The sequence below is a fragment of the Mya arenaria genome, chromosome 12 (assembly GCF_026914265.1).
Source record: "Mya arenaria isolate MELC-2E11 chromosome 12, ASM2691426v1".
NCBI classification, from domain to species: Eukaryota; Metazoa; Mollusca; class Bivalvia; order Myida; family Myidae; genus Mya; species Mya arenaria.
In genome coordinates, this window is record NC_069133.1 from 57,953,468 (window position 1) to 57,977,761 (window position 24,294).

Below are 24,294 nucleotides of genomic sequence, written 5' to 3' on the forward strand. Positions count from 1 at the left end.
CCCCGATAATGACATCAACCCCGCAATTCATTCCTTATATTTACACCAATAGTTCATTATCTAATTCAGGTATTGTTAAAAAAAATACTTCATTTCATTTAGGATAACCTTTCAGTAATCCTTTCTTACCCATTCTGTAAATAGAACGACCCGACTGTAACCGGAAACATTTTTTTAAATGACGTCACAATAACGCGGGCAAAGATCAACCATTTAAAATCACTTTAAAACGTAAAATTGAAACACTTTTGGCAACAATACGTTTAATATATAATAAATAAACACTTTCTAAAATGTTGATTTATATATTACGGGACCTGCTGACACAATACAAACAATAACAAGATCAATAGTTTTCATGTATATAGTTATGCGCTGCATTGCGATCCGAACATATCCGAAATGTTGCGTTCATCGATTGATGAACGCAATTGCCGAAAGGCAGTTCATTTAAGGAACGGAAGTTGGGGTGTTAATATTACAATATGAACGTCAAGTTTTATCTACACCAACAGTGTGTGTATACCACGTGATAAAATGCGTCATTTATGCTACGTCGGAAGGCAGCATTTTGCTTAAAATAAAGACTTAAATCAAAGATAACTTTTCTTTTACTACACCGCTTTTAATAAAACAAAGGGCAGTCTATGACGCTTAAAGAGTCCCGCCTTCGTTTTATTACCGAAGTTTGATAAGGTGATTACTTTCGTCAAACACTGGGACAAACCTGTTTCCAAAATAATGTTTTGACAGCGCTCCGTCAGACGGCCCTATTGTGAAAAGGTTTGTAGAAGTGTTTTAAGAAACTTAACTCTCAATCAAATTCTGGTAATAGACCGAAGGTGGGGCTCCGTGAGCGGCGTAGACTGCGCTATGTTTCATTTAAAATGGTGAAGAAATCGTGAAGTTATCTTTGTTTAAAGTTTTCATTCGAAGCAAAATATTGCCTTCCGACGTAGCATTTATGACGCAATTTATCACGTGGTATACACACACTGACCAAGGACAAGAGGAATGTAAAAATTTGGAAGTGAGAGCGCGTTTAAAATTCAAAACAGTTAAGTTATCAAATAGTTATTTTACTGTTTGAAACAGTGAAAATCGTATTTTTTTTCACTGATATATCTCTATAAGTCACCTAAATATTTAATCGAGTGCCTATGATATTTTTCTTCATTACAATTATTGAATTTTTTTAAAAGTATACACACGAATAGCAATTTATCAGAATATAACCAACAGGTGTTTGTTCACATCACGGCAACGGAGACACACTACATGACCCAGTCCGTCAGTGTCAGCATCAGCGTCACCAAGACGGTCACACAGACGGTCGTACAGACGTACATTAACAATATAACGGTCGTCCAAGCGGAGGAGGTAGCAAAAGAAATCGTGAAGAATCTGACGGTGGACGCTAAAACCACATCTTCTTTCATTCGGAGTAAAACAAGCGCCAGTGATCCAAGGTCATCGGCTCGCTATATGGGACTGCTAGGGATTTTTGTGTCGGGGTTCCCATGGGTCTTATCATATTGTTCGACTGTCGCCGAGTGTACATGGATATACGTAACTACAGTAACATATTTAAAAGAGACTAACATCACAAGTTTTAAGCAAATGTTTTATAATGTCAATACAAAACCAGTGACAACAAATTCAATCATGAACAACGGTAAACAACAAGGCTTACGAATATTAATACCAGTATCATTAAGATACCAATATTAAAAGGTACCCTTTAAGGATAGCATGGATAAATGATTACAATGTAAATCAACTATCAATCTGTCAGCTGTTCATTTGTAGTTACTATTAAAAACAATTCCCTCTGTATTATGAAGATTCTTTTGTCGGAGGGAGCGTTTCGGGAACACACTACATGTGGTTGGATATGAACTGAAACTTGTACCAAGTTTGCTAAGCGTTTGTGTTTCAATGTACATAGTATTTGGTTTTGAATAAATAAATAGTCTTAGCGGTATACAGCCGATTTATTAATAATCTCATTGTACGTGACCATGGATGTTCCTTGTATCTAACTACCCAGCGTGTTTAATATGCATCCGTTGGCGGTGTAGAGGGTGGATTGGTTTATATTATTGTATGGTGTTGTAATTTCTTAAACAAACGAAGGTTTTGAGGCCTATGATGATTTGGTGACTGTTGTTTGTTTGTTTTAACTCAATTTTTGGTGTGCATCCATGGTTTTAAACGGTTGCTTATGACGACTGACATGACTTGTATCACGCCATTTTCATTTCATCATTTCTTTAACACAATCAGGCAAGTGATACTGGCACATTTTTAATATACAATGAAAAAAGCAAACGTTACGCAGCGGTAACTTGCCCTTGCAGTACACTAATCACCGTCAAGAAAATCACAACCATGTGACTTCATTCAACAATTTAAACTGCTACGTAAATATATATAAAGAGCATTTTGTAACGCCATGGCAGAGATCTCAGAAGATTTGAGCACAACATTTTGATATCAGGACAGGGGCGTATCAAGCCCACTATTTATGTGGATTAATAATTGTGGCATACCCCCCCCCCCGGATTTTTTTTTAAAACAAGCGTGCAAATTGGTGCATTCTTGGAGTTCTTAGTTGCTTTATTTAGTACTGGAAATATGGCAGTTTTAGAATCAAATTCAACAAATAAACTCGGCAGATGGCTGATTCTTTTGTCAAAATCATGTGGTTTTAGCTGCGTACTCGCGTAAAAGCAGCTACGCGTCTGCAGGACTACATTGTGTATTTAAAATAAGATTATTTTACCCACCCCAATCATTTCACCATCAGTTCGCTCGGTTGGTTTACTAAACTTGCAAATAACACAAAGTTGTAGATCAAGTAAAACAATAACTTCATGTGACTTCTTTGAAGTGCTATACACACAGCAATTGGTTTATATGTCCACTATTTAGGATAATGTACCATCTATGTTTTACCCAAATGGGTTGGGGCTACTTTTCGCCGACCCATGGTCCGATTTCTCGAAACTTCTTAAGAGTATTAGGACATGATTAAGCTAAGCTCACTATTTTTGTTCTATAATTTGTGAACTTTTTACTTTTTTTGAAGTTTTTGTATTTGTATTAAAGTTATCTGTCTGATAATCACCAAAAAAATTAAAAACAACATTAGGACACCAAGTTTGGTGATAAGTGATTGTAAGTTGAGCCAAATTTAGAAATACAGTAAATACAGTTTTTGCTATTTCAAGGGTCATAACTCTGGAGTGACTGAGGCGACATGTTAGGTTATCGAACCTGAATCTGGCTAAGAAATTCTGTGCATACCAATTCCGACCAATGTTTGTGATAATATTGAAAAAAAGCGTCTTAAGTATTTGATCGGATGAAACCGATATAAGGTAATTCATATAATTAAAGGGCGATAACTCTCGAGTGACTATTGCGATATGGCTGGTTATCATACATGTCTGAGATGTAATGCCAATACATAGTCGTACTTTATTTGGTGATGATTGGACAAGGGCTTCTAAGGTAAGTGAGCGGATAAGATCAAATTTTAGGTAATTTATATGGTAAAAGGTCAATTATATGGCTGGTTTTCGAACTTGAACACATTCTGACCAAATTTGGTGATGATGACAAAGGCTTTAAACGTGATTGAGCAGACGATCCCAATTTTAGTTAATTTCTACGATTGAAAGGCGATAACTCTTGAGTGACTAAAGCAAAATGGCTGGTTACCAAACGTGTTCACAATATTTTGCAAACACACATGCTGACCAATTTGGTGATAAATGGGCAAAGACTTCTAAAATTATTGAGTGCACAACATACACAATGTTACAATGTTACAATGTTACAATGTTACAATGTTACACATACAAACCAAGGAAGTCTATTCCGCGCGGGTGGTGGGCAAACATTGATAGGTGTATTAGAATTGCCTCTAACTTGTACAGTCTTTCATAACAGATCAATTGAAAAAGTCATGTCTTATTAATAAATGACAAAATAAACACGCTTAAAGTGTATTATCGATGTTTATTATGTTCAAGGAAAGCTTATGATCTCAATACATTGCTGTAGACGCAATATCATGTGGTAGATAGTGAAAACATGTAAATAAATTATAACAGATGTAAAGATCATTGCACTAATGACTGATCATAATCAGTCCATGAATCACTCGATCACTGACTCACTCACAAATCAATCATAAATAATACAATATAAGCTACAGGGTAAGTCAAGTAACAAGATATTCAACGTCATAAACCAATCCATTTCTCAATCAATGCCACTATCCATACACTCATTCATCTACACAAGCAAACAGAGTAGGAATGAAGACAAGTACTGTATACTGCCATGAAATTAAATATACTGTCATAAAATTAAAGGCACTAGACACCAGATGATACCATTCCAGGACTATTTTTGGTCAAATAATAAATTTATATCGTTTTATAAAACGCATTGGATCTTACGGCCTGCGGTATCACATAGCTTACGACACGTGCATCTTTTGCCGTTTTTGTGTATTTTTCCAATTCGAAATTTACTGGGTTTGCCTACTTGGTAAATCCCAGTAAATTTAAGAATAGCGTAGGTATATGTATCTGTACTAATCAAATGATGTATAATCGGCCTCATACTAGTTCGTATTGAAAGGTCTATGCTTGTGTACTGTATTTGCCGTTTTTGGGACCATCTGGTGTCTAATCTCTTTAACACCGATAATATGAATGCAAAACATACATGATAATTACACAATTTACAAAGTTTTGATTGCGCAGTTTTCTGTAAAAGAAAAAATGGTTGAGAATGTTTATTGCAATGGTTTGCTAATATAACGTTTATAAGTATAACGATTTGGAATGGACTTGCATATATAACATAACTTTTTCCTAAATTGGATAAATGCTATTTATTCTTTACAAATAAGAGTGTGATACGTGGTAGATATAATGAAATCATTTTGGGTTTCATGTTATAACCGACTGCACAGTTATTACAGACATTTAGTTGTTGAAAGAATTAATAATAAAATAGCTCTGCCGCTTATTCCGTTGTCTATAAGAATGTAAGTTTGCAACTAAAGACATCTACGAGTGCACAGAAGCATGTCTTCTATGAGTCCTATAAAATAGTCCAAATCAATTTATTCCGTTGATTTTGGAACAAGTAAGTTCTATTCAGCTGCTAATCTCACCACTTTGATTTTCAGTTATCAATTGCAAATGTGTTTATAGTTTGTATATTGTAAGTTTGTTACAAAGTTGTATATTATGATTTCTAGTCAAAGTTGAAACCTTAAATTTCATAGTGTGTTTCTGGTTATCCAATGCGCAGTACTTATTCCAGGAAGTCTAGCTTGCCATTTATGAAGTTGCCTAGCGCGCCCGGGTCATCGCTACGGTAGTATTCGGTACATAACTGCTTGAAGTACTCCAAATCCAACTTCCGCTCGTTATTCTTAAATAAGAAATATTGTTAGCAACTATTCCACAATGAATTATTTATTTCTGTGCTTAAATGCACGAATCAGTCATTTTGACTGTTCGTGTTTTGAGACTTTGTAAACGTCTTGTGTTTGTTTTAGGGATATTTTATGTCAAACGATATTACTAAAAGTAACGTTTTTGTTAATATCAATAAATATATGTACGATAATGTTCTAATTGAACGGTTTTTGTATGCGATATTGCACATACATGTTTGCTATTACTTACGTTTAAAGGTCCATTATTTTCTAACATTCAAGCATTTTGGAGTCAGTTTGTCTTATTGTAAAACCATTTATAACGTGTCGGGGCCAATCACGAGTTTAACTGGCAAATTTAGTCTTAGAACAGTTATGCAGTAATAACATCGTAAGTTAGAACGTAAAAGAATAACAATTTACTATCTACATTTGTCTTTTTGGATGCTCTACACGATCGGATAAAAAAAAAACACCGATTAAAACAGTTCGGAATTCAAGCGATGCCTCGGTCTTAGTACATAATCGATGCGTATTTGTCACATTAATATGAACTGATTATGCATGATGTATGCGTATGTGGCACATTAATGTTAAGTGTGTATGTGTATACAATATTTAGCTTATATGCATATCTTTGATCGTAATTTGCGTAGCCTTTGGATACAATTAATATAGACTGGAGGTTTGTAAGGGTTTGTTTGTCCACTGCATCCTCCGTGCAGTTTAAAAAAAAAAACTACATAATTATATTGTACATCGTCTTTTACAACACTGTTATATTACTGTGTTATAATCATACATATATACCTATATACATGCTTCTTATGCAATTCAGATATTTGGTAAACAATGCTCTCACCTTGTATATACACATGGCATATTCAAAGTGAATTATTATGTGTTAAGACGATGTGAGTTTGTATAATTTTAATTGAATGTCTGTCTGTCTTAAAAAAAGTAGCCGAAATGGGAAAATTTTCCCTAATTACTTAACGAAGTCTGAAGAAAAAGAACATAAATACAGAACAATGACTGTGCTACAATGCTGATTGACATCTAAAGCGTTACACAGCCGATAGAAGAGAACTAAGACGGGTCCCCATGCTGAACCTTTATATCCGATGATCATCAGAGCCGTGGGTATAGGTAAGTGTTTTTGATATGTATTAAGATGGCAGTATCAGTCTGAGATTGGGTACTTTTTTGTTTTACATTAAATATACTATAACTATTAAGAATGTCTCCAAAACAGTTTTCAACCCATGCCAATTACAACTGAGGGCTTCAACTTATAAGGCAAAATCAATACGCAAGCTCCCGCATTTGCCTCGGCATCTTAAACATGTTTATGTCATTATAAATGGATCTAAAGCAGCAAAAAATGAGGTAAAAGATGATTTCTCCAAAAATAGTTTACAAACTTTAACACGGTTTTGAAGGAGGGTGCAGATTTGTGCTCTATATTAAAAAGTGCTAGTTTAGTGAAAGCGGGTCTTATATGCCTTCTTGTTATGTATAGAATAATAAAATATAAATGTCAACACCATCTCTGACTGACACTGCAATGTACGACCAAACGCAGATGTTGCATTCATAAATATTTGATTTATAAAAGCATTTAATAGTACAATAGACAGTTCAGGAAACGTTGATGCATGATTTAAATGCTGCACAACGGTCAATAATGTCAGCTTTTGCTTACGAATAAACCATTAAATACTTAAATGAAACACATGTTTCGGTCTCCAACCTGAGAAAAGATGGTGAATGCGTTCCGTGCCTCCCGCGACGAGACGCCAAAGTCTGACATCACGTATTCGAACTCGTCCACATCTACGTAACCGTTACCTGAAGAACAAAATGTCGAGGAAGTGGTGACCTGCATATACAATCAATATTAAAGTAACTGTTACTTCTAGGGAACACAACATCAAGGTAACCGTTGGTTGTCCGGTAAGCACGGTGGTTAGCACACTCTATTCTCGCCTATGCGACCCGGGTTCGATTCCCGGCTTGGGCGTATGCGAGTTTTGTTTGTGGTCACCAAGCCGGACAAGGGGGTTTTCTCCGGTTTCCCCCACAACACAAGACCACACTCTCGCGTAAAATCGAGCCAACGAGAGTGGTTAATATAATGTTGTAATGTCCACAGTCATTGCAAGATAAATATATTTAGACTAAGGTAACCGTTTCCTGATAACACAGCGTCGACGTACGCGTTAATTGCAACACATTGTTCGACGTAAATGGTACCTATGTAGCATAGTGTCATCGTAACCGCTATCTAAGTCCATAGCGTCGATGTAAGCGCTACCTAAGTACTTACTGCGACGCAACTGTTGCCTATATAATAGCGTGGACGTCATATACATCTTATGTACATATCATCAGCGCAGCCCTTACCTTAACAACATTACGATGACGTAACCGGAACTTTACCACATAGCGACGACGTGACCGTTACTTAACCACATAGCGACGACGTGACCGTTACTTAACTACATAGCGACGACGCGACCGTTACTTAACCACGTAGCGACGACGCAACCATAACATAACCACATAGCGACGACGTGACCGTTCCTTAACCACATAGCGACGACGTGACCGTTACTTAACCACGTTTTCGACGACGTGACCGTTACTTAACCACATTTTCGACGACGTGACCGTTACTTAACCACATAGCGACGGCGTGACCGTTTCTTAACCACATACCGACGACGTGACCGTTTCTTAACCACATACCGACGACGTGACCGTGACATAACCACATAGCGAAGACAAGACCGATACATATCCATGTAGCGACGAAGTGACCGTTACTTAACCACATAGCGACAACGTGAACCTTACGTAAACCACGTAGCGAAGATTTGACCGTTACTTAACCACATAGCGACGACTGACCGTTACTTAACCACATAGTGACGACGTTACCGTTACATAACCACATAGCGACGACATGACTGTTACATATCCACATAGCGACGACGTGACCGTTACTTTACCACGTAGCGACGATGTGACCGTTACTTAAACACGTAGCGACGACGTTACCGTTACATAACCACATAGCGACAACGTGACCGTTACTTTACCACGTAGCGACAATGTGACCGTTACTTTACCACGTAGCGACGACGTGACCGTTACATAAACACATAGCGACGACGTTACCGTTACATAACCACATAGCGACGACGTTACTGTTACATATCCACATAGCGACGACGTGACCGTTACTTTACCACGTAGCGACGATGTGACCGTTACTTAAACACGTAGCGACGACGTGACCGTTACTTAACCACAGAGCGACTACGTGACCGTTACTTAACCACAAAGCGACGACGCTAACGTTACTTAACCACAAAGCGACGACGCATTCGTAACATAACCAGATGGCGACGACGCGACCGTTCCTTAACCACAAAGCGACGAGGTGACCGTTACTTAACTACATAGCCACGTAGCGACCCTTCAATAACCACGTAGCGACGACGTGACCGCAACTAAACCACATAGCGACGACGCGACTGTTCCTTAACCACATAGCGACGACGTGACCGTCACTTAACCACGTAGCGGCGACCCGACCGTTACATTACCACGTAGCGACGACGTGACCGTTACTTAACCACATAGCGACGACATTGACCGTTACTTAACCACGTAGCGACGACGTGACCGTCATTTAATGACGTAGCGACGACGCGACCGTTACATAACCACGCAGCGACGACGTGACCCTTATTTTACAACATAGCGACGACATTGACCGTTACTTAACCACATAGCAACGACTTGACCGTTACATAACCACGTACCGACGACGTGACCGTTGCTTAACCACGTAGCGACGACGTGACCGTTACTTAACCACATAGCGACGACGCGACCATCACTTATCAACACAGCGACGACGCGACCGTTACTTAACCACGTAGCGACCACGCGACCGTCACTTAACAACGTAGCGACGACGCGACCGTTATTTAACCACGTAGCAACGACGCGACCGTCACTTTACCACGTAGCGACGACGCGACCGTTACTTAACTACGTAGCGACGACGTGACCGTTACTTAACCACAAAGCGACGACGTGACCGTTACATAATCACATAGCGACGACGCGACCGTTACTTAACCACGTAGCGACGACGCGACCGTCACTTAACCACATAGCGACAACACGACCGTTACTAAACTACATAGCGACGACGCGACCGTTACTTAACCACGTAGCGACGACGCGACCGTCACTTAACCACATAGCGACAACGCGACCGTAACTAAACTACATAGCGACGACGCGACCGTTACTTAACCACGTAGCGACGACGCGACCGTTACTTAACCACGTAGCGGCGACGTGACCGTTACTTAACGACATAGCGACGACGCGACCGTTACATAACCACATAGCGACGACGCGACCGTTACTTAACCACGTAGCGACAACGCGACCGTCACTTAACCATATAGCGACAAAGCGACCGTAACTAAACTACATAGCGACGATGCGACCGTAACTTAACCACGTAGCGACAACGCGACCGTTACATAACAACATAGCGACGACGCGACCGTTACTTAATCACGTAGCGACGACGCGACCGTTCCTTAACCACATATTGACGACGTGATCGTTACTTAACTGCATAGCGACGACCTGACCGTTGCATAACCACATAGCGACGACGTGAGCGTAACTTTACCACTTAACCACATAGCGACGACGTGACCGTTACATAACCACATAGCGACGACGTGACCGTTACATAACCACATAGCGACGACGTGACCGTAACTTTACCACTTAACCACATAGCGACGACGTGACCGTTACATAACCACATAGCGACGACGTGACCGTTACATAACCACATAGCGACGACGCAACCGTTACTTAACCACGTAGCGACGACGCGACCGTCACTTAACCACATAGCGACAACGCGACCGTTTCATAACCACATAGCGACGACGTGACCGTTAAATGACTGCATAGCGAAGACGTAACCGTAACTTTAGTTCATAGCGACGACGTAACCGTAACTTTAGTTCATAGCGACGAAATGACCCTTACTAAACCACATAGCGTCGACGTAACCGTACACATTATATATATTATATATTAAGCGTCAACGTGACCGTTACATTAGTACATTGTTTCAGTTTGACCGTAACTTAAGTTAATGGCTTCCATGTAACACTTTGCTTTTACCTATCTGAAGTACAATGGTTAGAGTAACCATTATGTATAGCACAGTGTCGACGGAACCGTTATCTGAAGTACATAGGGTCGACGTTATAGCAACCTTGACTACATTGCGTCAAATTTTCCGTTATTTATGGTACGTAAAGTCGACGCTGACCTGACAAGGTTTGACATAACCGTCACTTTAAGTTCTTAGTATGAACGTAACCGTAACCTAAATGCATAGCGTTGAAGTCATTGTTCATTTAGTGCATATAATCGTCGTAATCGTTATCATCTGAGTGAATTCATGGTCGACATAACCGCCACCTGGATAACATAGAGTCGACGGAACCGTTACTTTAATACATATCGTCAAATTACCAACGTAGTTGTAACCTGAAGTACAAGTACAACAAGCGCAAGCAAACTGTAGTCCATGAACAATGCTACAATAGAAACTACAGGGTCAAGCGCAGTAGCCAAACAAATAAGACCATACCATTGCTTGTTTGGAAAACAACGTACAAATAGCACAGATATACCACACATGCATTAACATATCAAGCCATGCAGGATAGTCTCAAACACACGGAGTGCCACTTATGAAGGATTACACACCTGTTCTGTCCAGAAGGTTGAACTTGTACTCCATGTATTTATCCAGCCACGCAGGGACAGTCGGCTCCGGCCCGCCTGATTCCTTTTTCTGCAGCTGCTCTATGTACTGACGGTTAAACGATTCCCACATCTTTATCTGCGGAGGAAAATGCAGAGCTATCCATGCAATATAAACATTCATGAGGGTCGCAGAACTTGAAACGCACCTATTTCGTCGCCTGTATTATTTATAACCACTGCATTAAGTTAGAATTGTGACAAACGGACGTGTGCCATTGAAGTTTTATTGTTTGTTGATTATGTAAAGACGATATTACGATTTCCGTTCATCGTAATAAAATCAAAAATAAAGAAGCAAATTCAACTTTCATAAAAAAGGTCGCGGTTACCTTGAGATATCCAGGTGTGCATCTCAAACCCAAAATGTAGTTGGTTCGATCCCAACTGAGTCACGTTCAATTAGATGCTGTTTTATCTTCGTGTCTTTCAAGCAGAACGACTCGGACTTTCATATATTCTTACAGTTGTTTTCAAAAATATCGATATGAATACTTCAATTTTACCTTAACAAAGACTATGACAATGGAGTGCAATCGCCCATTGCTCCTTACCCATTCATCCTCTGAGATTTTACCGTCGAAATTCTCATCCCCGTCGTCCTGTAGACGCCGCCATATTTCCTTGAATAGCTCGTTTGTCTGTACGTGTCGGGGCGTCCCCGCCTTCCAGCCGCTCAACTCGCAGATTTTCTAGTAGAAAATAACGGTATTAACAAAAATCGTTTCATTTCTTTGAGCTTTTTCTCTTAAAATTCTATTCCGTAGTTTGAGTCGGAGCGTGTCTTCTTTCAGGAAATTTTGGGAATTTAAGAGAGATTAAGTTGTGTTTGGAAATAGGGTGTAAAGGGATTTTGTTTCTAGAAAGGGATTTTGTTTCTAGAAAGATTTAAAAGCATACATTGACATAATTTGTTTGTCGGCGTAGTAGATTAAAAAAAATGAAACTTATTTTATGGCTATCTCTCAAAACACTTGCATTTTTAAATTAGTGAATACAGTACCTTTTTGCAAAATGAGGGAAAACCGGTGCTTCAGAAAACCGAATCATTATAAAAAAAATTAATCATCAGATGATAAATGCAATTTTCATTATCTTATCCAATTATTTTTCCATTAGACCAGAAAAATGAGATCAAATATCACGGACATTGAATAACAATACATATCGCTTCCAAGAAAATATGACAAATGAGCAGTATTATCTTACGGGAAATGGGGCATATTTCCGACGAGGCAACAATTTAACAGTTGCCAATGGTTACAATCCATAAAGAAAACTCAAACAATATCATTATATTAAGTTGTAGAAAAGGCCGAACTTATCTAGCTGAGTGTTCTCTTCGGCAATCATAAATACAGAGATATTTTTTCAAATGGAAAAATAACAGCAAAAGACAATTGGGGCTACTTGAAGACGAAAATGACGGTTCTAAGACTATGGTTAAACCGCGACATGGGGAAGAAAAGGACGTTACTGAGGCTACTATGAAAAAACTATGGAAAGAACACCTGCAGGGCCAATCTCTCGAAACTTCTTAACCTGAACCGGATTAGCCAGATACATACTTAAATTTCGATAAATGAAAAATGGTTTATCATAATATACTCTAAAAGAAGTGAATACTACGCAAATTATTGAGAAAAAAATATAAAGCTTAGCTTAATATTGTTAAAAGAGACTTAAGAAGTTTCGGGAAATGGGGGGCCTGAGTATTTTAAGTATAAGTGTTATATGATACAGTGAAGCTAGCATACCTGTCTTGCCAGGTCAAAGTCCTTCCATTCCAGTTCACCGTCCTTGCTTAGATCTGAAATATAAGATTGAAGTCATCAACTAGAACAAAAATCAAAATACACGTAGTCAGATATAATATTTAAAGATATTTTAAGTTGAGATATGTTCTAGGGCTTCCATGAGACATTTTCGCTCTAAATGCTAACTTTCTTTAGTCGAGTGACTAATATTTTCAGTCCAAGAATGCGTCGGATATTAAAAGTACTCAAATGTACATTATTAAACAGTTAACATCATTTAACTTTTTAGTATAGCAGTTAATTAATTGTATGATATATTGCAAGGTTGAGACTGTCTTAAACAGTATTTCGACATAAATTCAAGACTTAATCAAGTTTTTTTTAAGAACCAGCCGACGACGTAAAGGATAAGGCGAGAAACAGACGACGACGTTAAGGATAATGTGAGAAGCAGACGACGAGGTAAAGGATAAGGTGAGAAGCAGACGACTACGTTAAGGATAAGGTGAGAAGCAGACGACGACGTTAATGATAAGGTGAGAAGGAGACGACTACGTTAAGGATAAGGTGAAAAGCAGACGACGACGTAAAGGATAACGTGAGAAGCAGACGACGACGTTAAGGATAATGTGAGAAGCAGACGACAACGTAAAGCGGACGACGACGTTAAGGATAAGGTGAGAAGCAGACGACTACGTTAAGGATAAGGTGAGAAGAAGACGACTACGTTAAGGATAAGGTGAGAAGCAGACGACGACGTTAAAAATAGGGTGAGAAGCAGACGACGACGTTAAGGATAAGATAAGAAGCAGACGACGACGTTAAGCTGACGGCGACGTTAAGGATAATGTAAGAAACAGACGGCGACGTTAAGGATAATGTGATAAGCAGACGACGACGTTGAGGATAAGGTCAGATGCAGACGACGACGTAAAGGATAATGTGAGAAGCAGATGACGACGTTGAGGATAAGGTCAGATGCAGACGATAACGTTAAGGATAAGGTGAGATGCAGACGACGACGTTGAGGATAAGGTGAGATGCAGACGACGACGTAAAGGATAAGGTGAGAAGCAGACGACTACGTTAAGGATAAGGTGAGAAGCAGACGGCGACGTTGAGGATAAGGTGAGAAGCAGACGGCGAGGTTAAGGTGAGATACAGAGGGCGGCGTTCAGGTTAAGGCGAGAAGCAGACGACGAAGTTAATGATAAGGTGAGAAGCAGACGACGACGTAAAATATATGGTGAGAAGCAGACGACGACGTTAAGGATACGGTGAGTAGAAATATTCCACGTCATTTATACTGAAGGCATTTACCGAAGAAGGTATGGAACTCGTATAGCAATTTCCTCTTCTGGAAGTCAGAAAGCTCGGGTTTGAACAGCCCCAGTACAAGCCCCATTTTCCTGCCGCCTCGTCGGAAGAACCCCGACACTGAAGCACACACAGAATACATAAGTATGTGAATGTACACACTTTACTGTGACTCGGATGCATGTCTTTTCTTTCGTCATACACAGAAATAAAACACATTTAATATTTTTATATATGGTCGTATACAATTCACAACCTGACATGACTGATTTTCTCACTGAGGGCGACGATAATTAATAGATCAGTGCCGTCGTAAACTAACGTATAGCCATTCCTTCTCCCCCACCCTCCTCATTTCCACCCGATAAAAAGTCCCATCTTCGACTGCCTCGTCGGAAGAGCCCCGGGACAATGAAATTATAAAATAAAATAAAATATAGAAAAAGTGAACGAACACACAATATTATACAAACGTACACACTTAGACATTGCGCCCGTCTCGTCAGACAAACGTTGACACTAAACAGTAAAATACGACTGTAGTTTGTTTGAACGAGGAAATAACAAAGCCGAAATGCACACACTGTGTGTGAACGTACACACATTAACAGCCTTTGAGACAAGTCATATGTCTCGATCAGCCTTTCAGACAAATTCCTTCACTGAATCTAGCAATGATAAGTTAATGTACAGCATACAATGGATACACTGTAGAAACAACACGGGGTATGATGACTGATTGCGGCCATTTCGTATTTTCGCGGACAATAAAACTATACGTACTACACTATTTTCGTCCTACCCTCAAAATTGGAGAAAAGGTTAAAGCATGGATACATTTGTGCACGTGCAGCTGTTCGATTTGTCTTCAGTTTTCCGTTTGCCTACCGTTAGGCTAAAATACGAACGTACACCAAATGGCGGGGTGCATTGTCCTATTTTGAGGGGATCTTTCTATTCATTTTTGCAAGAACGCACCTGTTTGCAAGACAATATCACCAGTTTATACTAACGTTAAATCAATGTCCACACCAATACATAAACAATTTGTACTAACAACAATTCTGTTGATTGTTTTTGCTTTAGTAAAATAAATTCTGTCTGATTTTAGATCTAAGTGTTACATGTGAACATTTAATACGATATGTATTGGTAACGGACCACTTTTTGCCCGGAAATGGAGGTTTGAATTAAATTGAACATTGGTATGATAAGATTTATGATGTTTGCTTATTTTAAGAACAAACTTCAAGTGCCAAACATACTCAATAAAATCAACTGAAATAACAATGTATGGTACCAATAACTCACCAACTTTGAAATTCAACATGCCGTCTACTTAAGCAAGGACGTTGTGGTGAACTTTACTCTATTTTGATGAGTGGTTTAAATCGATAATAAGCCGCTGGAAATATGGAGCAATCTTGTGCACTTCAAATATTGCAAATGAATTGCTCATTTTCAGCGAAAAATATCAGTATAAGTATTTTGAAGCTGTTTTTGAACACACAATATCATTTGTATGAACATAATTACAATGGAATTTGTAAGCAAGGGTTTAACAGGGAGGGTGAAAAAGTGGTCACTGAACAGCATTTATATGCTGTGTTAAATGACGGATACGTCAATCAAAACCTACAGAAGAAGCCATTTTATAATCATCATAATTAATTTACATATATAAATTTATTTGCACAAAATTCTGAACACATTTCTACAACAATGACACAAAAGAAGGATAATAGTTATACCAATCAATGTTAAATAGATTTGATAATAGTTTTTCATACATGTACATACCCTATCACACTCCTGATTCAAAACGTTTTAGTCGATTTTAATGGTTGGTAAATCACACAGAACCAGTAAACTATAAGAACCTATATCCAATGTCATTTATTTCTGAAATTATTACCGTTTTCCAATCAATAGATGACAATCTGGTTACTGTAAAGTGTATCATGTTCACGATTGGTAGTTCTGAAAAGTTACACCCACGGTACTGTACTGAGTTACGACCATGGTACATTGCAGAGTAACGACCACGGTACTGTGCAGAGTAACGACCACGGTACAGTGCAGAGTAACGACCACGGTACAGTGTAGAGTTACGATCACGGTACAGTGCAGAGTAACGAACACGGTACAGTGCAGAGTAACGACCACGGTACAGTGCTGAGTAACGACCACGGTATAGTGCAGAGTAACGACCACGGTACAGTGCAGAGTAACGACCAAGATACAGTGCAGAGTGCCAAGTGTTTCTGTACGTTATACATCGACCAAAAAATAAAATTGTTTGTTTTAATGTAAGATCGCAACGTTCTTTACCTCGCCACAACCCAAAGTTAACATGTCACTGTCTGCGTGGCCACAAGTGAAATAGAGGCTTAAAGATACACGCTTATTTCCAAAAAAAGATGTACCACAACTCATTCAATTGATTTAATTTTCCATAAAAAATGAATAAATATCGTAAACAATGGTTCTTTTGAATAATACCGTGTTTGATTTGAAAGAAAGATGCAGAAAACACAGTTTGTCTACCATATGAGACGATTTCTGATTACTGTAAATCTTATAAGACCTAAAATTCATTCAATATTTGTGCGATTTCAGTAAACGTAATAAATAGTTTCCATAAATTCATTATTTAATAAGTATTTAAAGGTTAATCACTCAAAATGTATGTTTTGTTATAAATGTGAGTGTATTGTTTTTTAATAAGAGTGTCACTTTAAGTGCTCACTCTGTGATATATATATATATATATTGATCTTACACAAACAAACAATGATCCTTTATGTAATGGCAAATATTAGTAAACCCCTACATCAGGAAAGCGAAATATTTAAAACAATCGTTGTTGCAAATTACACGCTGGAAAACAAATGAGCGCCATCAATAACCGCCGTATGGTACCGTAAAACAGATGGATGCGACAGCTGCTTATAAAATTGGAAATCATAGCACATTGCTTGCGGGCAGTTCGGTGAGTTCTCGTTTATATCATGCCCACGGCTGGGCGTTTATACGTTGTGATACGCACGCTTATATGACAACAACAACAAAAGCCATGTCAGGATCGATAGCGATGATTACGGTTCTTCCCTGATTAAGCGCTTAAATACAGCACGTGTCTGTGGAGAGGATTATTTGGAGCAATGATTAGTAATGTAATCATTAGATACTCGTTTATGGTCATACTAACAGAATGTCATGTATCACGTGTATTTGTAATTCTGGTTAAAATGCATATTAAAATGGAAACACGACTCGTGCTGCAAATAAATAGATCAAAGGCACCGAGGACTTTGTCCAGAGAAAGACCTGATACACACTGACGAGTATAATTGCATGGCTAGTTGATTGAGCGAATCTTTCGAACTATAATAAATAAGGGTACTGAACTGAAGAATTGTAACGTATCCTGAAATAGAAGCCTGCCAATTACACAGTTTTGCCTTTCGTATTAACACCATGAGGCATCGTAAAATAGTTATTAGTTGTTAGGAGACTGGACGGGGTTGCACCTACTAGTAATCATTTGACTAATGAACAGTTTCAATGCTCAGAAATCTAGCTGTATTTTGTCCTAAATTCTAAAGTTCATGAAACAGTACTAAAATAAAACTTTGGAAGAGTTATACAAGGTTAACGCAGTTAGTTTTCAAGATGTTCGTGTTTAGGGGTGAAATATTCGTCATATATACAAGAATTTTTTTGTACACAATGATTTGTTTTTCTGAAATGGAAAATTCTTACAAAATCTTTTTTTCCAGAGTGTTCAGAACATCCCCATGGTTTAAAACGTGAGGAGTTATTGTTCTATTGGTTACCAACAATTTCTAGGTGAGATTTGGATAAATTGATAAATAGGGGTAGATCGTTGTGGACTTGACATTTGGATTTGTTTTACATACACATTTTGAAATGTGCTCTCTAACATCATCTATTTACACTGTTACACGTAACACCGTTGATGCTTTCTAATCGTAGTTGTTTCTTTTTTTATATACTCTCGCAAAAATAATAACTTACAAAATTCAACAAACCCGTTTTTTAACAAACATACGATATTTTGAATAAAACCGAATCTGCATTTATATGTATACTTTCAAGGGCAATAGTTTAATTCACTTTACCAATGTCCCTGCTTTAGATACATAGTTTACCTCTCTTATAAATACAATGAGTAACATGCTATAAAAGACAACCTGTACGAACAGTCTACCAACCAACGCCCGTCGCTTTAAGCGCAAGGTGTGCTATCAACTGAGAAAACGTGACATCGCAAACTATAATACGTGAGGCATACCCTGGTATTTCGATCAGCGGGAAGAAACAAAGCATAACGAACCAAGATTTTTACATTTTTAAAACGATGAAAAGTAGCTATTTCTTACTAGAACCGTAACAATGTGTAAAACTCCGCTTCATTTGATAGATTATTCAAGCTTTGTCAAAAAATGTTAGCTTATCAAAAAGTACTAAATCAATACAAGTATACCAAGACTTCTATACACAGTCTACTTTAAGCTAAGTTCGAACAAGAAGTTACACATTATTGCGGATCCGTGTTGATTGAGACACTTGACTGTCAAACTAGGGGACGCAGGCAGATGGTCTAGTGGTGCGACACTTGACTGTTCATTCAGGGGTTACATGCGGATCCGTGATATAGTGGTACGTCACGTGACTGCCAATCCAGGGTTCGCAAGCGATTCCGTGGTCGAGTGGTGCGACACTTGATTGTCAATCCAGGGGTCGCAGGCGGATCCGTCGTCTAGTGTTACGTCACGTGAATGCCAATCAAGGGGTCGCCTGCGGATCCGTGGTCGAGTGGTGCGACACTGGACTGTCAATCCAGGGGTCGCCAGCAGATCCGTGGTCGAGTGGTGCGACACTTGACTGTCAATCTAGGGGTCGTAGGCGGATCCGTTGTCTAGTGGTAAGTCACGTGACTGCCAATCCAGGGGTCGCAAGCGGATCCGCGGTCGAGTGGTGCGACACTTGACTGTCAATCCAAGGGTCGCAGGCGGCTCAGTGGTCGAGTGGTACGTCACGTGACTGCCAATCCAGGGGTCGCCAGCGGATCCGTTGTCTAGTGGTGGGACACTTAACTGTCAATCAATGTGTCGCACGTGGATCCGTTGTCTAGTGGTGCGACTTATGACTGTCAATCCAGGGGTCGCAGACGGCTCTGTGGTCGAGTGGTGCGACATATGACTACCAATCTAGGGGTCGCACGCGATATCGTGGTATAGTGGTGCGACACTGGACTGCCAATCCAGAGGTCGCAGGCGAATCCGTTGTCTAGTGGAACTTCAAGTGACTGCCAATTCAGGGGTCGCCAGCGGATCCGTGGTCGCGTGGCACGACACTTGACTGTCAATCCAGGGGTCGCAGGTGGCTCTGTGGTCGGGTGGTGCGACACTTGACTGTCAATCCAAGGGTCGCAGCCGCATCCGTTGTCTAGTGGTGCGACACTTGACTGTCAATCCAGGGGTCGCAGGCGGCTCAGTGGTCGAGTGGTACGTCACGTGACTGCCAATACAGGGGTCGCCAGCGGATCCGTTGTCTAGTGGTGCGACACTTTACTGTCAATCCAGGGGTCGCACGTTGATCCGTTGTCTAGTGGTGCGACATATGACTGTCAATCCAGGGGTCGCAAGCGGCTCTCTGGTCGAGTTGTGCGACATATGACTGCCAATCCAGGGGTCGCACGCGATTCCGTGGTATAGTGGTGCGACACTTGACTGCCAATCCAGGGGTCGCAGGCGCATCCGTCGTCTAGTGTTACGTCACGTGAATGCCAATCAAGGGGTCGCCTGCGGATCCGTGGTCGAGTGGTGCGACACTGGACTGTCAATCCAGGGGTCGCCAGCAGATCCGTGGTCGAGTGGTGCGACACTTGACTGTCAATCTAGGGGTCGTAGGCGGATCCGTTGTCTAGTGGTAAGTCACGTGACTGCCAATCCAGGGGTCGCAAGCGGATCCGCGGTCGAGTGGTGCGACACTTGACTGTCAATCCAAGGGTCGCAGGCGGCTCAGTGGTCGAGTGGTACGTCACGTGACTGCCAATCCAGGGGTCGCCAGCGGATCCGTTGTCTAGTGGTGGGACACTTAACTGTCAATCAATGTGTCGCACGTGGATCCGTTGTCTAGTGGTGCGACTTATGACTGTCAATCCAGGGGTCGCAGACGGCTCTGTGGTCGAGTGGTGCGACATATGACTACCAATCTAGGGGTCGCACGCGATATCGTGGTATAGTGGTGCGACACTGGACTGCCAATCCAGAGGTCGCAGGCGAATCCGTTGTCTAGTGGAACTTCAAGTGACTGCCAATTCAGGGGTCGCCAGCGGATCCGTGGTCGCGTGGCACGACACTTGACTGTCAATCCAGGGGTCGCAGGTGGCTCTGTGGTCGGGTGGTGCGACACTTGACTGTCAATCCAAGGGTCGCAGCCGCATCCGTTGTCTAGTGGTGCGACACTTGACTGTCAATCCAGGGGTCGCAGGCGGCTCAGTGGTCGAGTGGTACGTCACGTGACTGCCAATACAGGGGTCGCCAGCGGATCCGTTGTCTAGTGGTGCGACACTTTACTGTCAATCCAGGGGTCGCACGTTGATCCGTTGTCTAGTGGTGCGACATATGACTGTCAATCCAGGGGTCGCAAGCGGCTCTCTGGTCGAGTTGTGCGACATATGACTGCCAATCCAGGGGTCGCACGCGATTCCGTGGTATAGTGGTGCGACACTTGACTGCCAATCCAGGGGTCGCAGGCGCATCCGTCGTCTAGTGTTACGTCACGTGAATGCCAATCAAGGGGTCGCCTGCGGATCCGTGGTCGAGTGGTGCGACACTGGACTGTCAATCCAGGGGTCGCCAGCAGATCCGTGGTCGAGTGGTGCGACACTTGACTGTCAATCTAGGGGTCGTAGGCGGATCCGTTGTCTAGTGGTAAGTCACGTGACTGCCAATCCAGGGGTCGCAAGCGGATCCGCGGTCGAGTGGTGCGACACTTGACTGTCAATCCAAGGGTCGCAGGCGGCTCAGTGGTCGAGTGGTACGTCACGTGACTGCCAATCCAGGGGTCGCCAGCGGATCCGTTGTCTAGTGGTGTGACACTTAACTGTCAATCAATGTGTCGCACGTGGATCCGTTGTCTAGTGGTGCGACTTATGACTGTCAATCCAGGGGTCGCAGACGGCTCTGTGGTCGAGTGGTGCGACATATGACTACCAATCTAGGGGTCGCACGCGATATCGTGGTATAGTGGTGCGACACTGGACTGCCAATCCAGAGGTCGCAGGCGAATCCGTTGTCTAGTGGAACTTCAAGTGACAGCCAATTCAGGGGTCGCCAGCGGATCCGTGGTCGCGTGGCACGACACTTGACTGTCAATCCAGGGGTCGCAGGTGGCTCTGTGGTCGGGTGGTGCGACACTTGACTGTCAATCCAAGGGTCGCAGCCGCATCCGTTGTCTAGTGGTGCGACACTTGACTGTCAATCCAGGGGTCGCAGGCGGCTCAGTGGTCGAGTGGTACGTCACGTGACTGCCAATACAGGGGTCGCCAGCGGATCCGTTGTCTAGTGGTGCGACACTTTACTGTCAATCCAGGGGTCGCACGTTGATCCGTTGTCTAGTGGTGCGACATATGACTGTCAATCCAGGGGTCGCAAGCGGCTCTCTGGTCGAGTGGTGCGACATATGACTGCCAATCCAGGGGTCGCACGCGATTCCGTGGTATAGTGGTGCGACACTTGACTGCCAATCCAGGGGTCGCAGGCGCATCCGTTGTCTAGTGGTACTTCAAGTGACTGCCAATCCAGGGTTCGCCAGCGGATCCGTGGTCGCGTGGTGCGACACTTGACTATCAATCCAGGGATCGCAGGCGGTTCTGTGGTCGGGTGGTGCGTCACTTGACTGTCAATCCAGGGGTCGCAGGCGGATCCGTTGTCTAGTGGTGCGACACTTTACTGTCAATCCAGGGGTCGCACGTTGATCCGTTGTCTAGTGGTGCGACATATGACTGTCAATCCAGGGGTCGCAGGCGGCTCTCTGGTCGAGTGGTGCGACATATGACTGCCAATCCAGGGGTCGCAGGCGCATCCGTTGTCTAGTGCTAATTCAAGTGACTGCCAATCCAGGGTTCGCCAGCGGATCCGTGGTCGCGTGGTGCGACACTTGACTGTCAATCCAGGGATCGCAGGCGGATCCCTTGTATAGTGGTGCGACACTTGACTATCAATCCAGGGGTCGCACGCGGATCCGTTGTCTAGTAGTGCGACATATGACTGTCAACCCAGGGGTCGCAGGCGGCTCTGTGGTCGAGTGGTGCGACATATATCTGCCAATCTAGGGGTCGCACGCGATTTTGTGGTTTAGTGGTGCGGCACTTGACTGCCAATCCAGGGTTCGCAGGTGAATCTGTTGTCTGGTAGTACTTCAAGTGACTGCCAATCCAGGGGTCAACAGCGGATCCTTGGTCGCGTGGTGCGCCACTTGACTGTCAATCCAGGGGTCGCAGGCGGCTTTGTGGTCGGGTGGTGCGACACTTGACTGTCAATCCAGGGGTCGCAGGCGCATCCGTTGTCTAGTGGTGCGACACTTGACTGTCAATCCAGGGGTCGCCAGCAGATCCGTTGTCTTGTGGTGCGACACTTGACTTTCAAACCAGGGGTCGCAGGCGGCTCAGTGGTCGAGTGGTACGTCACGTGACTGCCAATCCAGGGGTCGCCAGCGGATCCGTTGTCTAGTGGTGCGACACTTGACTATCAATCCGGGGTTGCACGCGGATCCGTTGTCTAGTGGTGCGACATATGACTGTCAATCCAGGGATCGCAGGCGGCTCTGTGGTCGAGTGGTGCGACATATGACTGTCAATCCAGGGGTCGCCAGCGGATCCGTGGTCTAGTGGTGCGACTTATGACTGTCAATCCAGCGGACGCAGGGGGATCTGTTGTCTTGTGGTGCGACATATGAATGTCAATCAGGATCGAGGGCGGATCTGTGGTCTAGTGGTGTGATATATGACTGTCAATCCAGATGTTGCTTTTGTAAGTGCATTCTAATAACAATCACCCAGCTTAGTGTTTGAAATTATACTTTGTCTACAGACCAGCCTCTATATCCATAAAAGCTGACTGGTGATTTCCCAAACTTTAGTTAAGTCAGTTCTGAACAATACTACCATTGTAATTTCGAACATAATGAACTAGATAAGAGTAAGAGTAGCTACGTACATACCAGCAGAAACTAAGCCATCCTCTTTTTTTCGGTTCTTGTACTTCTCCGTCGTGTAGATCCACTCAAAACACATCTTTCAAAAGTTCAAGCACTCTGCAAGCAAGTTTTGCATGGTCTAATTTCCAGCTGTGTATTATTTCACATTAAGCCATATTTATTAAGCGTTATTGTTTATCCAGGCATTATTGTAACATATCGGAACTGCTAAATGGTTAATGCTTGGTAAATACCAATTAGATATATAGATAAATGTCCCACTATGCAGACTGTGTCATGTATTTCTCTATACCAGGGTTTTCCCGTTGTAAATACCTCGGTGTACGATGTTTTCATTTCCATTCAATATACAATACAACTATTGAAGTCATGCATGGTTAAGGTTTTTACTGTCAATACAGGGTTGAATGTTCTATACATGTGGTGTTTGATTAAGTATGATCAGTCCTATAATAAGCTATTTTAAAGAGACGCAAAATGTTCATCAAACATACAGGGTAAATGTTGTTATTGTTATAACGTGCGTATTCAATATAAATTTTGGTTTTATATCAGGGTAAGCCCTGGAAAGATACTAAGATACTGGAAATAAAATACATCCATCTATCAATTAAT

General features: G+C 41.8%; 1 protein-coding gene across 2 annotated transcripts; it reads right to left on the reverse strand.

Annotated features, from left to right (window-relative positions):
* Positions 1 to 4,012: 4,012 nt before the first annotated feature.
* LOC128210197 (calexcitin-2-like) lies at positions 4,013 to 23,977 on the reverse strand. 2 transcript variants are annotated; one of them, XM_052914376.1, is made up of 7 exons: positions 23,683 to 23,977; positions 14,431 to 14,547; positions 13,111 to 13,163; positions 11,908 to 12,045; positions 11,297 to 11,432; positions 7,221 to 7,318; positions 4,013 to 5,460 (listed from the first exon to the last, which is right to left on the reverse strand). In XM_052914376.1, the coding sequence occupies exons 1-7, from the start codon at positions 23,753 to 23,755 to the stop codon at positions 5,341 to 5,343; spliced, it is 735 nt and encodes a 244-aa protein (XP_052770336.1). In that variant the 5' UTR covers positions 23,756 to 23,977; the 3' UTR covers positions 4,013 to 5,340. The 2 variants fall into 2 exon arrangements, with proteins under 2 accessions (XP_052770336.1, XP_052770337.1); XM_052914377.1 differs by lacking the exon at positions 23,683 to 23,977 and adding an exon at positions 16,228 to 16,350.
* Between the last annotated feature and the right edge of the window lie 317 nt (positions 23,978 to 24,294).

What these genes read in the sequence shown, in the direction of transcription:
- LOC128210197 (XM_052914376.1), bottom strand. Translation starts at nt 23,755, where the DNA reads ATGTGTTTTGAGTGGATCTACACGACGGAGAAGTACAAGAACCGAAAA. An exon ending in CGAGTTCCATACCTTCTTCG is followed by an intron (nt 13,164 to 14,430) that starts GTAAATGCCTTC and finishes CTTATATTTCAG; the next exon opens with ATCTAAGCAAGGACGGTGAA. An exon ending in CATTCACCATCTTTTCTCAG is followed by an intron (nt 5,461 to 7,220) that starts GTTGGAGACCGA and finishes TTCTTATTTAAG; the next exon opens with AATAACGAGCGGAAGTTGGA.